Source organism: Chiloscyllium plagiosum, unplaced genomic scaffold (assembly GCF_037043375.1).
Source record: "Chiloscyllium plagiosum isolate Xiang-an unplaced genomic scaffold, Cpla_swu_hap1 HiC_scaffold_14, whole genome shotgun sequence".
Classification (NCBI taxonomy): Eukaryota; Metazoa; Chordata; class Chondrichthyes; order Orectolobiformes; family Hemiscylliidae; genus Chiloscyllium; species Chiloscyllium plagiosum.
In genome coordinates, this window is record NW_028270152.1 from 36,485,034 (window position 1) to 36,500,722 (window position 15,689).

General features: G+C 38.2%; 1 protein-coding gene across 3 annotated transcripts in view; it reads left to right on the forward strand.

Moving 5' to 3' along the window:
• Positions 1-15,689, forward strand: part of cacna2d3a (calcium voltage-gated channel auxiliary subunit alpha2delta 3a) — a 953,727-nt gene that overhangs the window by 428,402 nt on the left and 509,636 nt on the right. For all 3 annotated transcript variants that reach the window (XM_087994307.1, XM_087994306.1, XM_087994308.1), the window contains exon 5: positions 4,119-4,281. In XM_087994307.1, the coding sequence (XP_087850433.1) occupies positions 4,119-4,281 (163 nt within the window). The remainder of the gene's footprint in view (positions 1-4,118; positions 4,282-15,689) is intronic.

Sequence of the window (15,689 nt, forward strand, 5' to 3'; positions counted from 1 at the left end):
GTGCACACTTATCCCTCTCCATCACTAGAGTAAAAGTCACCGAATTGTGGTCACTGTCCCCAAAGTGCTCACCTACCTCTAATTCTAACACCTGGCCTGGTTCGTTACCCAGAACCAAATCCAGTATGGCCTCACCTCTTGTTGGCCTATCTACATATTGTGTCAGGAAACCCTCTTGCACACATTGGACAAACACTGACCCATCTAACAAACTTGAGCTATAGCTTTCCCAATCAATATCAGGAAAGTTAAAGTCCCCCATAACAACCACCCTATTACTTACACTCTTCTCTTGAATCATCCTCACAATCCTTTCTTCTACGTTTCTAGGACTATTGGGAGGTCTGTAAAAAAACTCCTAACAGGGTGAGCTCATCTTTCCTATTCCTAACCTCAGCCCAAACTATCTCAGATGGCGAGTCTTCATCCATCGTCCTTTCCACAGCTGTAATACTATCCTTGACAAGCAATGCCACACCTCCCCCTCTTTTACCCCCACCTCTGACCCTACTAAAACATTTAAACCCTGGGACCTGCAACAGCCAATCCTGTCCCTGTTCTACCCATGTCTCCGTAATAGCCACAACATCGAAGTCCCAGATACCAACCCACGCTGCAAGTTCACCTACCTTATTTCGTATACTTCTTGCATTGAACTATATACACTTCAAGCCACTTTCCTGTTTACAGGCATCCTCCTTTGAAATTGATGCCATGTTCCTAACCTCCCTACACTCCAGGTCCTGCACCCTAAAGCTACAGTCTGGGTTCCCATGCCCCTGCAGAGTTAGTTTAAACCCCCCCCAAGAGCACTAGCAAACCTCCCACCAAGGATACTGGTGCCCCTCAGGTTCAGGTGCAGACCATCCTGTTTATAGAGGTCCCACCTTCCCCAGAAAGAACCCCAGTTATCCAAATACCAGAATCCCTCCCTCCTGCACCATCCCTGTAGCCACGCATTTAACTGTTCTCTCTCCCTATTCCTCGACTCTCTATCACGTGGCACGGATAACAAACCAGAGACAACAACTCTGTTTGTTCTAACTTTGAGCTTCCAACCTAGCTCCCTGAAAGCCTGCCTAACATCCTCAACCCTCCTCCTACCTATGTCATTGGTGCCAATGTGGATCACGACTTCGGGCTGCTCCCCCTCCCCCTTAAGGAACCGGAAAACACGATCAGAGACATCACATACCCTTGCACCTGGGAGGCAACATACCAAACGTGAGTCTCTCTCGTTCTCACAAAACCGCCTATCTGTGCCCCGAACTATCGAGTCCCCAATTATTATTGCTCTGCTCTTCTCCACCCTTCCCTTCTGAGTAACGGGGACAGGCTCCATGCCAGAGGCCTGAGCCCCGTTACTTACCCCTGGTAAGTCGTCCGCCCCACAAGTATCCAAAACGGTATACTTGTTCTTGAGGGGAACGGCCGCAGGAGGTCCCTACACTGGCTGCTTCCTCCCAGTCTCCCTCACTGTTACCCATCTATCTGCCATCTTTGGAGTTACTACTTCCCTAAAGCTCCGATCTATGACCCCCTCTGCCTCCCGAATGATCCTAAGTTCATCCAACTCCAGCTCCAGTTCCCTAACACGGTCTTGGAGGAGCTGGAGATGGGTGCACTTCCTGCAAGTGTAATCAGCAGGGACGTCCATGGCATCCCTCACCTCAAACATGTTGCAAGAGGAACATTGCACTGCCTTCACTGCCATCCCTCTGAAAGTAACCTTTTTTTAAAAAAAAACTGGGTCTAAAGAATACAACTAGCAAAATGCAGCACTTACCTACTTACCACAACGGGTGTTATTATTTCGGTTAGAGGAGGAGGGCGGGTGGGAGACACTACCTCTGTAGTGCCTCGGGTTCTTCTCCTGCGCGCTTTTAAAGGGAAAAAATCCTACCCGGCTGCCCCTCTGGTCTTCGTCACTTCCCCCTGCTGCTCCCCCTCTTTCTGTGAATAATATCTATAAAATGCACTGCAGCTACTTGCGTTAACATTTTTTTAGCAGTATGTCCTTTGCAACTTCCAAGGAAAATTGGAGCAGATTCATTGGTAGACCAGACCTGCAGGTTCCACATCATATGATACACTGTTCCGACTTAGAAATATATCATCATTCCTTCTTCATCGTTGGGCCAACATTATGGAAATCCCTATATAACAGAAGTCAATGCGTAATAGTTCCACAAGGAGAGTGGTGATTCAGAAAGTTGGCTTGTCACATTGTTTGGGGCAGTTAGGGATGGGCAATAAATTCTGGTCTTACCAACACTCAACACTCAAATCTTTGCAAAACCGTCACTCTCTTCTTTCCAATGTCACTGATTCTGACATGGACACAACTGCTTCATTCCCTTGCCTTTCTAAGTTTCATTCTGGATGCTTTGAGATATCTCTAATCTCATCATCAGTTAGACAAGACAAATGCCTATAACTGTCAAGGGCACTCTGTATCCCTTAGGATTTCTAATTACAACAGAGGATAACCCATATCCTCTAGTTTTCTAATTATAGAAGAAGATAGCCTGTAAATCCCCAGTTTTCTAATTACAGCAGAGGATAACCTGTGAATCTCTAATATTCTAATTATAAGAGGCTTTCAGCAATTTTGCCGAAGCCACAAGGACACAGGATTGATGAGGAGCACCTTGTAAGATTATGAGAAAATCTCTTTATAGGAATGGCATCATGGATTGACAATTGCAAGATAAATTAATTTAAGGAAAATAATTTATTGGAGATTAATCTTATCACTTTTTTTCAATTTGGAGCATTGGTCTTAGATGTAGTCTAATAACATTGATAATACTTTGTAAATGTTGGATATTTTAGTCATCAGAGCTTTGTACGATAAAACTAAAAAACAATAAATATATGTGAATGTTATAAAAAGGCTTGGGATAACTTTTAGTACTTTGGGTACAGTCAGGAAGTATGCTCATACATACGCTCAAAGTTGAACTGGTGAGGTTACAGTTCAATTTTCTTCTACAAATCATGTAATTAATCACAGGCAGCGGCTGGTTATCTCGGCTATCTGGCACGTGATTCAGAATAATTTCTGGTCCAGCTGAGGTAGGCCTGGGGCCTGACTTCTTGCTGTGCCTCTGACAGTGGAAGGCAATGACAAAACACTGCTGACAAAAAATAGCAATAGCCCAGAAGGCAACATCAACAGTCAATGAGCCAAATTAAAATCTTCAAACTACTAACAAAATTGGGCAGCAATATTGAATATTCTGGTTAATTTTATTTTTCTTCGCATTAAAAGATATCTCTTGATGCTATGACAGTGCTGACCTAGTGAATTTTGATCATATAGCTGAAAATAGGCTTGTCACCAAAAATAATTATTTTAAGGGTGTCCAGTCTACTAACAGTGAGAAATCTGATTTAAAATAACTGAAAATGTCTTTGAAAACGTTGAATCAATTAATAATTTCTTAGATGTACATTTCATTTTCTTAGAAATTAACTAATAGAGTGCAATGGGGACAAAAATATTTTCAAACTTTGCCTCCTTGTGCCTTAAACCTTTGAATGTTTTGGAATCAGAACAACAGGTGGGATCTTGTCATTTTGATCTGAAGGCATTCTCATTTTATGGATAGCGATTAAATTGAACAAGCTGAATCTTCACCCAGTGTAAAAAAAATGCAGTAAATATGAACGTAAGCAGTTGTGTTTGTAGCTTCCTTTTTAAAATCCCCAAACCTTGGTGCTGCTTTGGCACAATTCCACTCTATTGTGCTGCTATTAATATCAGAAACAAACAAAACGTCTACTCCTCCCAACCCTGTTTATTCTATCTCAAGTATATAATACAATACATAATTTTATGTGGCTTAATTATTTCCAGCATTTCTGCATATCTCTTGCAAGTACAGAATACTTGTTAGAGATTTAATCTTCTTAGCTTTCCATACTGGCACAATTTAAGATGTGTAATGTTTTATGTTGTACAATATTATGATGTAAAGTAAGAAATAACCATATGTCAGCATGCTGCTGACTAAAATGTAATGCTGTTGTTTTTTTATGACCACGCATTTTGTCTATTTTCAACATGGATTTCGTTTCATTAGGACTAACTAATATGTTTATTTTGTTTTCAGTATGAATATTTCAATGCTGTTTTAATAAATGAAAAAGATGAAAATGGCAACTACGTTGAACTTGGGAAGGAATTTATTTTGGAACCCAATGAACATTTTAATAACTTGCCAGTTAACATCAGTTTAAGTGATGTCCAAATACCAACAAACAAGTACAACAAAGGTATGTCAGAATTATATATTGTTTCTGTTCATTTTATTTATAGAGGTATTTATATTTCATTTCAGAAAGCTGATTAACATCAGTATTATTCATTTATGTTAACCTTTTTTAATGTATCAAACAGAAAGAAGTAGGTAGATAGAAAGTGTTTGGTATGCTTGCCTTTATTGGTCAGAACACTGAGTAGAGGAGTTGGAAGGTCATGCTGCAGCTGTACAGGGTATTAGTTAGGCCACTATTGGAATACTATGTGTAATTCTGGTCTCCATGCTATAGGAAAGATGTCCTGAAACTTGAAAGGGTTCAGAAAAGATCTACAAGGATGTTGCCAGGTTTGAAGTGTTTTTAGCTATCAGGAAAGGCTGAATAGGCTGGGGTTATTTTCCCTGGAATGTCAGAGGCTGAGGGGTGACCTTACAGAGGTTTATAAAATCATGAGGGGCATGGATAGCGTAAATAGACAAAGTCTTTTCCCAGAGGTGGAGGAAGTCTAAAGCTAGAGGGCATAAGTTTAAGGTGAGACGGGAAAGATTTAAAAGGGACATAAGGGGCACATTTTCATGCAGAGGGTGGTGCATGTATGGAATGAGTTGCCAAAGGAAGTGTGGAGGCTGGTACAATTACAACATTCAAAAAGCTTCTGGTTGGGTTTATGAATAGGAAGGGTTTAGTGGGATATAGGCCAAATGCTGACAAAAGGGACGAGATTTATTTTGGATCTCTGGTTGGCATGGATGAGTTGGACCAAAGTGTCTGTTTCTATGACTCTATGACTCTAAACACTTAAACTAATAACATTGTATGAGCTTAAGTACATTCCATAAATTCCAATTCATAGTGACAGCGAATTGGGCAGCAATCTTCAGAATGTGGTCTGTGGTATTCCTGCTTTGGATCTTCAATGTCCCAAAGTTACCGATGTAGAAAACCCTTGGTAAACATGCTTAGATCACAGTACAATAGTTAATCCTTTTGTGTGTATGTCATAACATTTATGAACGTTGCCTCCTCTAAACAGTTATAGAATTCTTAATTGACCCTTGACTACAATATGAATAACAATTAATATAGCAGAATTCTGTGAATGTAGTCTATTCTCTGGGTTAAGCCCCTTAACTTTCAATGAAGACTCATAATTAATCAAGACTGCCCAATACAGATTACGATGTCATACAAATAATTTATTATCTTGCAATCCCACAATACTACATCTGATTAGGGAAAGAAAGATTACATGGAATATATTAAGTAGACTTAATTTTGGTTTTATTTATCAACTCATTGATTTCTGAGAAGTGAAATTTTGTTTGTCAAAACTCTTTCTTCATTGTGAATTGAATAGTTATATCACAGCTGTAAATGATCATTTCTCTGCCAGGCAATGTGTTAGTTCCCTGTAGTGAATTGTCACTTAATGTTCTGATTTGCAAGGAATGTTATGAACATTAAAGAAATCACCCATGAAATGAATAGAATATTACGCCATTGATAGAGTGCTACAGACATTCTTGCACTCAAGTGGAACACAATTTAACTTGCTTATGTCTTTGGCATTTGTGACTTATATGTCCTTTTTCACTCATGCAAAAAACTGGCATGATAACTTTCCTCACCTTGACCATATTTACAAGAGTGTCTATTATAAAAAAAAAATCCTTTGTATGGAGGCTATCTACTGCATAATCCATTCTAGAAGAATGTGATTTTAATAGTGTCATTAAGTTTCAGTGTGGTTATGATGAATATTTTGAAAATCTGTCTTTTAGCTGCTCATGGGTCAATGATGAGTTCGCTCGTCAAGAGACAAACACACTGACAGTATTACAGATGAATTAACCTAAGCTGTAGTAGCACTTTCTTTTTGTTAAAAACATTCTCGCCAAGTTTTGAAACATGTCAAACAGAGGTGGTAAGAGTTTGTAACTCCATAAATGACATTTGATGCTAGATCAATTGTAAATTGTACATCTGAGATGGATAGATTTTTATTATGCAAAGCTATTAAGGGATATGGAGAAAATATCAGCATTTGGAGTTAGTTCACAGATCAGATTTAAGGTCCTAAATGATTCATTCTTACCCGAGGTTCCAGAGTTCCTTTCTATGTTCCTATGACCAAGATTTATCTTGTTGAGCCTGTATTTAAACTTACAATTCTGTCAGTTTTTCTGTCTTTTCAAGCTGGCTTTTCATACAGACAGAACAATTTTTCCCTACCCTCTTTTAATAGACCAAGGTTTATTGAAAATGTTAAGAATTTAATTCTGGCACTCACATCTAAAACAATCCTTACGGGTACATGTAAAAACAACTGGCTTTTCTTCTTGTTAATGTGCATTTTGAGAGTAGCAGGATATATTAATGTGTTGACATATTTATGTGTTGACATTATCCATTTTGCTTCTGAGTTGTTATACATTAGTGGTCCCCAAACTTTTCAAGTATTCCAGTAGCGGTCAAGTGCAAGTGATTAATAGATGGCAAAGACTGGGTCTAAGATATACTCTCAAATCATACAATGGTGCAAATTTTTCAGTCAATGCAATGGTTTGTTTAATATGTGAAAGTAATATAGCAACTTTAATCAGGGACCAAATGCACAGTTAGATTAAAATTCCAAAAGCTGTTAAGACAAGTTACATTGCTCAATTGTTGCCTTACGAAAATGATGTCTTATTCGCTGTCTCAGTACTGAAATGAATTTGCTGTGTTTATCTGGATTCTAGAGAAAACAAATTCAAAAGAAATGATACTTAATCAAACCAAATCAAAAATATCCCAACTTATATATTTAAATCTTCTCCAAAGCTATTCAATGTTCTTTAACTACAAGAACTATATGTGACTCCACAATACCTTTTGATGCCCAAAACATGGTAGTGTTTAGAGATAGTCACTCCATGTCTTTCTTTCTTGACAATTTTCCATTTTGAAGCACATTCCTAGAGATCCGGTGAAACCCAATACAATGGCCTGGAATTTAGAATCCTTTGTGGGTGGGCAGTGTGGGTGGAGAGAGGGCTGACTCTCCTCTGGCTTGTCTGAAAGTTTACAGGAAAATTACAGGCGGTGTGGAGCAACCCATCTGCACTTGGGCTGATATCTCATCATGCCAGTGCTGATATGTTACCTGTGGGAGACTGACATTGTATGTAAAGCCCATAAACCAGTTTTAGATGTAGAAACTTGTGCCAGGAAATGTGGGTGCAGGGAGTCCTTTGGGTGGGGAGTTTGGAGAATCTCCTTTCCAGGACCCTTAGGTGTTACCCCACCAAGGCCATCCTCTTTAACATTCTTCCCGGCCAGACCTCTTTTTAATCACAGCCCCGCACACCAATCACTTCCCAACGTGGCATGTTGGCAGACCTCGATGAGAATGTTAGCCCTAGACTTGACTGTAGTCCTTCGAGTGGTAGGGCTGCCTATAATCCCAGCAGTGGCCTCCATTCCCAGTGACACTGGTGGGACTACAAAGCTATCTGGTTGATGGGCAGCCCTCTAAGGCAGGGCACCCGACTGAGATAGCAGTGGAATTCTCACCTTTTGATAATCAACAGTATTAAATTGCTGTAGGGCAACCATCAGCATTTGTAACTGGGCTTTTTCATGACACTTTAGCCAATGGTGAGGTGGCAGGAACTACAGCAGCCTGAAAGACCCAGACTTACGTATTTGATGGGAAGTCTTTTGGCAATTGGGATTTCCATTTCTGAGAAGCATGTTCCAGGACCAGGTTTGCAAACGTGATCTATGGTGGAAAACCTCACTTACTGATCCTTTATCTCAGGAACCCATGGTCAGTGGACTTGCAATTTCTCATGTTCACGGGTGGCAAGTGAGGCTCCTTGTTGGTGGTTCACATTAAAAGAACAAAAATGGCTGCGAACTGTCATAAAGTACATGCCATTTTCAGATTAAGTTAAACAAAGCATCTTGAATAGATTCATCTGTCTCTGATCCTTTTTTTCCCTGACATCATCCGAGTGATGAATTACAGCAGTTTCTACTCTTGCGCCCAATGTTTCATTCTTTGTCTGGGGCTCAGGAGGGTGAATCAGATCCTGATCTGCATATCTGAAAGGTAGAGTTAAAATCAGCAACATGATCTCAGATCCTGAGTCATTGCCAGCAGCTGATTAGCATATCAGCTATGGACATTGACAGATCAGACAAGTAACATGTGCACAGTAACACCAGGACTGTTCCTCAGGTCCAGTTCATTCATTACCCAATTAAAAAAGAATAGCAGAAAAAAAACTGATAGAGGTTAAAGATTTTAAAAGTAAAATGAAAAAGCAAATCATAATGCTTAAATGCACATCATAAGAGAAATATGAAAACATTCATCATTGGAAATCTCATGCAAAATGCTGTATCATATTTTAGCATTTACCTTTACTTAAATAGGAAATAAGTAGTGGCTTTCAATCTATACTTTATAGCTCTGGCACATTAAAGAAGAAATGGATTGTATCAGAAGCATCAGCCTAATAAAATAAACATTTTAATGCTTCTATTATACCAGCACAGAGAGAAAATATGATATAAACTTGATGAAGCTTAGTTATGATATCTTCACTCACTAGTTACATTTCACTGATTTACCTGATGCTAACAAGACAGTAATCTTCCTGAAATGGGGTCAGTAGCCTTACTGCCTTGTTAACAGAATCATGCAGTTGATACCATTTCAAAAGGGCCCTACTTGTGGGACTCTAAAGTACCTGCCAATTTCATGATAGCCCTTCTATTCCCCTACCACGTAATTGCAAATTCACATAGGGATGAGTCACACATTGAATGGTATGATCTGTGATCGCTTCTATGGTTCGTGCAAATGATGGCATCCTGCAAAGATAAGTCTTGAATTATTCTTTAGGCTTTGAAGAAATAGCAAGGTAACTCTTTAAAAATAATCCAAGTTGCAACCACCCTGGGACCTGTGATCACAGTCATGAGTCTGTAATGGTTAATGAGGTCAGCCAGGTGAATGTAACAAAATAAGAGTCCCCTGATTGGGGCTGTTAATCTGGTCCAGTCATGGAGCTCTGGCTGATGGATACAAACAGGAGTTTCAGAAGTTCTGTTCACTCTGAGAGCTGGATTTGAGGAAGTTGAACCAGTGTCAAGCACAATACATGTGTAAATAAAGGGTGATATGGTGACAGGATATTGGGCTCTGTGGATTTATTTCAGAGTCCCCATGATTTACCTTTCCAGTGACATGGCCTATCAGGTTTTGTTTAGGAAGCTGCATCAGAATGCCAGTTTACAGTCCTACATCATCTCACAATAAGCCTGGTGAATGTATGTGAGAGCTTCTTCATCAGTTCATTCCGTCAAAAAAAAAGCCAGAACAGATTCCACCTTAATTTTCAATCTATGATGACAAAATCCACACGAGAAGAAAAAGAAAGTGCTCGTGAACGTTATTAGCCTCTCTCTAATTGTTTGATATTTTGGGAGCATTCTCTGGCTGTGTGCCATCACACTCTGTATCAAATTGACTAACACTTCATGACATTACCACAGGGTGTCTACATAATACAGTAAGAACTAAACGAGTCATGAAAATAAATTAGTTTTTGACCAGTTAGTTTTATGATTGCTTATGCTATTGTCTATCTTTAATTGCCTTTTCAGAAAATGACCTAGCTTTGACTTATACCTTTCTCTCTACAAATTAATGTACTGCTAATGAACTTTTCATATTTCAACTAGCATATTTTGAAAGGTTTACCATTCGATAACTCAATATATTGCTCAGAGAGCGAAGCTGTTATAAATTTTATTGTACAGCACTGTCCAGCAAATCCTTCAAATAATACAATATGCCTTACGTCAAGATTAGTGCCCAAATATTTTTGTCCAAGAGTAGTCATAAACTGGACATAGCATAAAAGATGCACATTGGACTTTCTGGAAATCCCAATGCACAGGCAATGTGGTCATTGCCTGTGAAATCTAAACTCTTTTTGTGCAATTACCCAACATCTGAGCTCTCTGGAACATCTGCAACTCTGAACTAGATCTGGAGACCTCACAGGGTGCTGAATTACTCATCTTAATACTCAACCAGGAAAAATCAAAGCATTAAAACTTGTTCTGACTCATGGGTTACTATATCACTGACCCAGCAATCATTCACACTGAGTATCCATATCACTGATCCCCTTCCTGGACACCCTATGTCCCATACGAATGGATACCACAACCCCCATCTCTTGGACAACTGAACCCTTCCCTTTTCCTGGACACCTGACCAACCCTACCCTCCAACAGACACCAACACCTGAAAGACCACATCTTTAAAATTTCAGGAAGAAGTCTGGAATAAATTTTCCCACTAAATGTGTACTTTTGACCAATTCAAGGAAATAAAGAGATATTTTCAGACCAACAGCAAATTGGTTATCTTAGAAAAAAAAAATCTTCTTTATATGTGTTGTTTTCTCATATCAAAAATTAAATAAGTTGTTCAAAAATTCATGTGTAAAATTAAACCCTTAGAGATACCTATATTTAGAGCAGGGAAGAGATCTGAATGACCTTCTGCAGTGCTAAAATGTTTATGATGCTATCATTTTACCTTCAGGGTCAGTGCATTAATTGCAACCTGACTTCACAATCATTTTGCTACTTGATTCCTGAATTTTTTGCATGCATTTGATGTTATGTTGTTTTAGAATTAAACATTTCAAGATTAATTAATAGATTGATGCCTAAGATATTAGATATCTTCAGCTGACATATGTCACAAGACAGTTCAGTTGACAATTTGAATGAGTTAACCAGAATAATCCTCAGAAGCAATTCCGATAAATTTCAGTTTCTAAGCCTTTATGACTTTTCCTCAGGATAACAAACAGGCAATATGTGGAATACTGCTGTAAAATGAATAAGTAATATCATTGACACCAAGACTAAATTCTTTTTGAATTATTAACACGTTTATTAGACCAAAGATTTATGTCAGTGTGACAAATTTAAACTTTTGACAGAAACATTTTCAGTTCACTGTTAGTGGCTGTGGACCTTTGCTATATCATTATACACAGATTGCATTGAATTTTGCTTTGTAGTTTAAATATAACGGAATACCACATATAAGGAACACAATGTCTTTAATATATTTTTGATTTGGTGTAATAATTTTTGAATAGATCTCAAAGGGTTAATCACTTTTTAAGGATCATTGATTGACAAGCCATGTTTTTAACTTTAACATTATATCTAATGTCTTTCTCCATTATCCTGGGTTACTGACTGTTACACGTGACAGGATATATTGCAAGCAACATTCTGTGAAAATGGTCCCCAAAGAGAAGCTTATAAGATTAGGAAGTACTTATTTGTCTGTGGAACAAAATGAACTGTCAACACTGACTGACTTAAGAGTAAGTGATTTTTGGCTAAAATGGAATGCAGTGTTAGAAAGGAATATAAATTCTTCACATTTAAACTGAAACAGAAACAGCTCATTTCATGACAAGTACAAATCTTGCAAATGCAAAAGTTTTCTTAGCTCAGCTTATATTAAAATATTACTTTATCAATTAAAGACACTTGTGATTTGATCTTACTACTAAAAGATGATGTCTTCAGTCTCGAGGCTTAATATCACGGAAAAACAAAGGCCTTTTGCAGAATCAATATTTAAATAGCAATCATTTTGTGCCCTGCCCAAGTTAAAATTTACCATCATGAAGTTCAATATCTTGCACTTACTTGTAGTAGATTAGAGTCATAGAATTTACAGTATGGAAGGAAGCCATTTGGCCTATTGTGTCTGTGTAAGATGACAATTAGCTCACTCTTTGTGTTTTGTGTGATAAGAGATTTGGAAGTTAGTTTGCAACAGAACATACAGCGGTGAAATTAGTTTTCAGCAATGTTGCAAAATTGCGACAGAGAGTCAGCAGCCTCTTTTATGCCATACCTAATGGCCCAAAATACCATGAGGGCTGCTATGTTGACAAAAGTGTGGATCTGACCATGGTCTCCATTCAAAGGTTGTGAGGATTAGATCATTAACATGTTGGCAATGTAAAGATGCCTCAAAGTTGTTTGTTGGAGACCTGGATGATTGGATGTTGGTCTGATCCAGTGCAGAACATGAGAATGGTGTTTAGAGACAGATCTCTGGGCAATTTTTACTTCTCAATGAATCCATTAGTTGCTCTGTCGGCATTTCAGGGCCCATGACAGTTCCAACTCATTGTAGGCTGGAAGACCTTCCCGTGGACCTCAGCAAAATGTCTGCATGTTCTCTCAAGAAGATAAACTGTTTGCGTTGTATTTCTGGGTTACTCTGCCTTTGACTCTGATGATGTGCCAAATTGAGATTGTAGTTCATAAATATTTATTTTTCATTCCAAGTCTTGGTGGGGTCATAACAATTTTCAAGGTTAAACAACAAAATAATTAATTAGGTTGAGAAGTAGATTGCATAGAGTTTCAATGTTGTGAAATATCAGAAAAAGTGTACTTCATACTTTTGTATTTTATAATGTCAATTCTCTAAATGGCTTATGAATGAACAGATTAGCTGAAAGTATTTCCAAACTGGATAATGTTGTCTGGATAGCCCTTAATTTGTTTTTTCTTGACTAAATGATATTCATAGACTCTACAGCTATTAAATTGGAAGTTATCTTTACCTAATCTAAAATGGTGGGTTGAAGCTCATATTTCAATGCAGTTAAAAGCAGACAATGAAAATTGATCTTTAAAAGCAATAGAATATTTTAATTGATGTGAAAATTTCATAGCTTTCAGCAATAAAATGATTTTACACTAGAAGCAAGAAATTAAATGAATGGTATCACTTAGTTTTAAGTAGAGTATATGAACTTTGCTAAACAAATACAAAAATGTTAAAAACTGAAAGAACTGTGGATGCTGTAAGTCAGAAACAAAAACAAACGTTGCTGGAAAAGCTCAGCAGGTCTGGTAGCATCTGTGAAGAGAAATCAGAGTTAATGTTTCAGGTCCGGGGACCCTTCCTCAAAACAAAAGTTTTACTTCATCAGACAATCTTCTAATTTTCATCATTCCATACTTTATAGGAATTTCCAGTTGCATAAAAGAGAATGTTTTGGTGTATTTTTTAAAGCAGTTAAAACAAACAAATTTGTTTATCGTTATTTGCAGCAGAACTAAACCAATGGTATATGTTGCATTTGAAATTCACTTACAGGATGTGGGGGCTGCTTGCTCGGTCAGCATTTTTTGCCCATCCCTAGTTGGCCGTGTGTAGGTGGCAGCAAGTTGCCTTCTTGATCTGCTGTAGTGCATGTAGTGCAGATACATCTATGGCCCTGATATGAAAACAATTTCAGGATTTTGCTGAGAGCTACTCCTGCCTCTCTTCACCCCATCCAGACCTCACCCACTTGTGTCCTTTGTCCTTTGTTGATCTTCAGCCACTTCTTGATCCATTGCCACCAGTCCCCAAGATATGCTCGGTGTGAATATCTTGACCAGGACTATGGTACTCCTATCTATAGTATCATGGACATCTGCAACAGCTTGACTGGTGAGGAGAAAGCCTCATGGATTTTCCTTCTATTGATTCCTTTATTACCTCCCTCAGGCTCAATCTGGCAGACGTGTCTCTCAGGGCTCACCCAGCCTAGTACATAGTGGTGATGCGAACCACTCTTGGTGAGGGACATTGAAGTCCCTAAGTCAGAGTCTGTCTGTGGCCTTGCCACCTCATGCTTTTTTCCATTTATGTGCAACATGGAGGAGAATTGATTCATCAGTTGTGTCAAGAAAGGGTAGTAGGTGGTTATTTTATCCATTTCTAACTTGATGTCATGAGACTTCATGAGTTTAGAAGTCAATTTTGGGTACTTGCAGGGCAACTCCATCCTGAGTTCATCACCATCACTGGTGAATCTGTCGTGCTGGTGGGACTGCGCATATCCAAACATGGTGATGATCATGACTGAGACACTTACATATGATTCAGTGAGTATGACTATGTCAGGCTGTTGCTTAACTAGTCACAGGACCAGCAGATAGCAAGTAATTCACCTAGTTTTATTCTTTTTTGATTATTCTATTGCGGTTTCGTACACTGACTGGCTCACTATTCCATTTCAAAAGGCAGCTAAGTCTTAACCACCTTGTGATGGGTATGGAGTCACATATTAACCAGTTGAGACATTGATCACAGATGTTCCTTAAGGACACTGGTGAACAAGTTGTTTCTTTTTGACAGTCAATGATGATAGTGAGAAGGACCTTGCAGTCAACTGACCTAGCTGTGTATTTGTTATGCCCAATTTGATAGTTCATTTACAGGCCAGTGTTCTGTCCAGTTTTGTTGCTATTTTCCTTCTAAGTGGTTTGATAGAACTAAGTGGCTTATTAGACAATTTGGAGACTAATTAAGATCAACTATAATAGATGGTGCACAATTTTCTGTTATCAACTAAACATACAATTATCAGTTCTAAAACCATGCTTCATAATATTTTCCAAACAATGTGAATTGCTTTGCTTTATGGATAGTTCTATTCTTTATCCTGGTTGGAAGGCAGCGCTTTTATTATATTGTAATGCAGGAGATCACAGAATAATTAAAGGTGCTGTAACATGAACCTCATAATGAAAGCAGCAGCTTTCCAGGACAGCGTTCAGGCCAGTATTTCCAAAGGTTTCTGACAAAGCAAGCAAACCAATAAGTAATGAAATTCAAAGAAATGGCAAGTTTGTTTGCTGGCCACAAAAAATAGCAGCTTAAATAGTGAAACTACTCGGTCAGTCAGTAAGACTATAACGTAAATTCTACATCAATGCCACTCTCCACCCATATCCCCTTATCTCTTCATTTCCTTAGCAACCAAATTATTATAAATATTAGTCTTGAATATGCTGATCATCTGAACATCCACTGTCTTCTCAGTTAACTGATTTAAATCCCTTTACAGCTTTTTTTGTGTTTTCTTTACAGCTTACTTACTCATTGAACTTTGTGTCACCAGCAAATTTCACTACATTCAAATCTTAGGCCTAAGCCTATGTTTCCTCAGCAATAGCCAGTGGCACCCTAGCTATCTCATAAATGACCAATTATTTGTACTCTTGTTTTCTATCTGGTAATCCATGCTAATTAGTATATTAATTGTATGACTATATCACCCACAATGCTCTGAGCTTTAATTGTGTGTAACCCTCTCGATGGAACCTTATAAATCCAAATCTACTTCCTTGACTGGCATTCCCCTATCTACTTTGCTAATCACATTCTCAAACACTCCAATAAATTTGTCAAAAACAAAACAGAATTTATTTACAAAATTACTGAATGAAACACAAACAACAGAAAACAGAATACTGAATAACGTAACCTCTCTGAAAAACCAACAGAACATCCCAACTTAATGATGCTGTTCCAA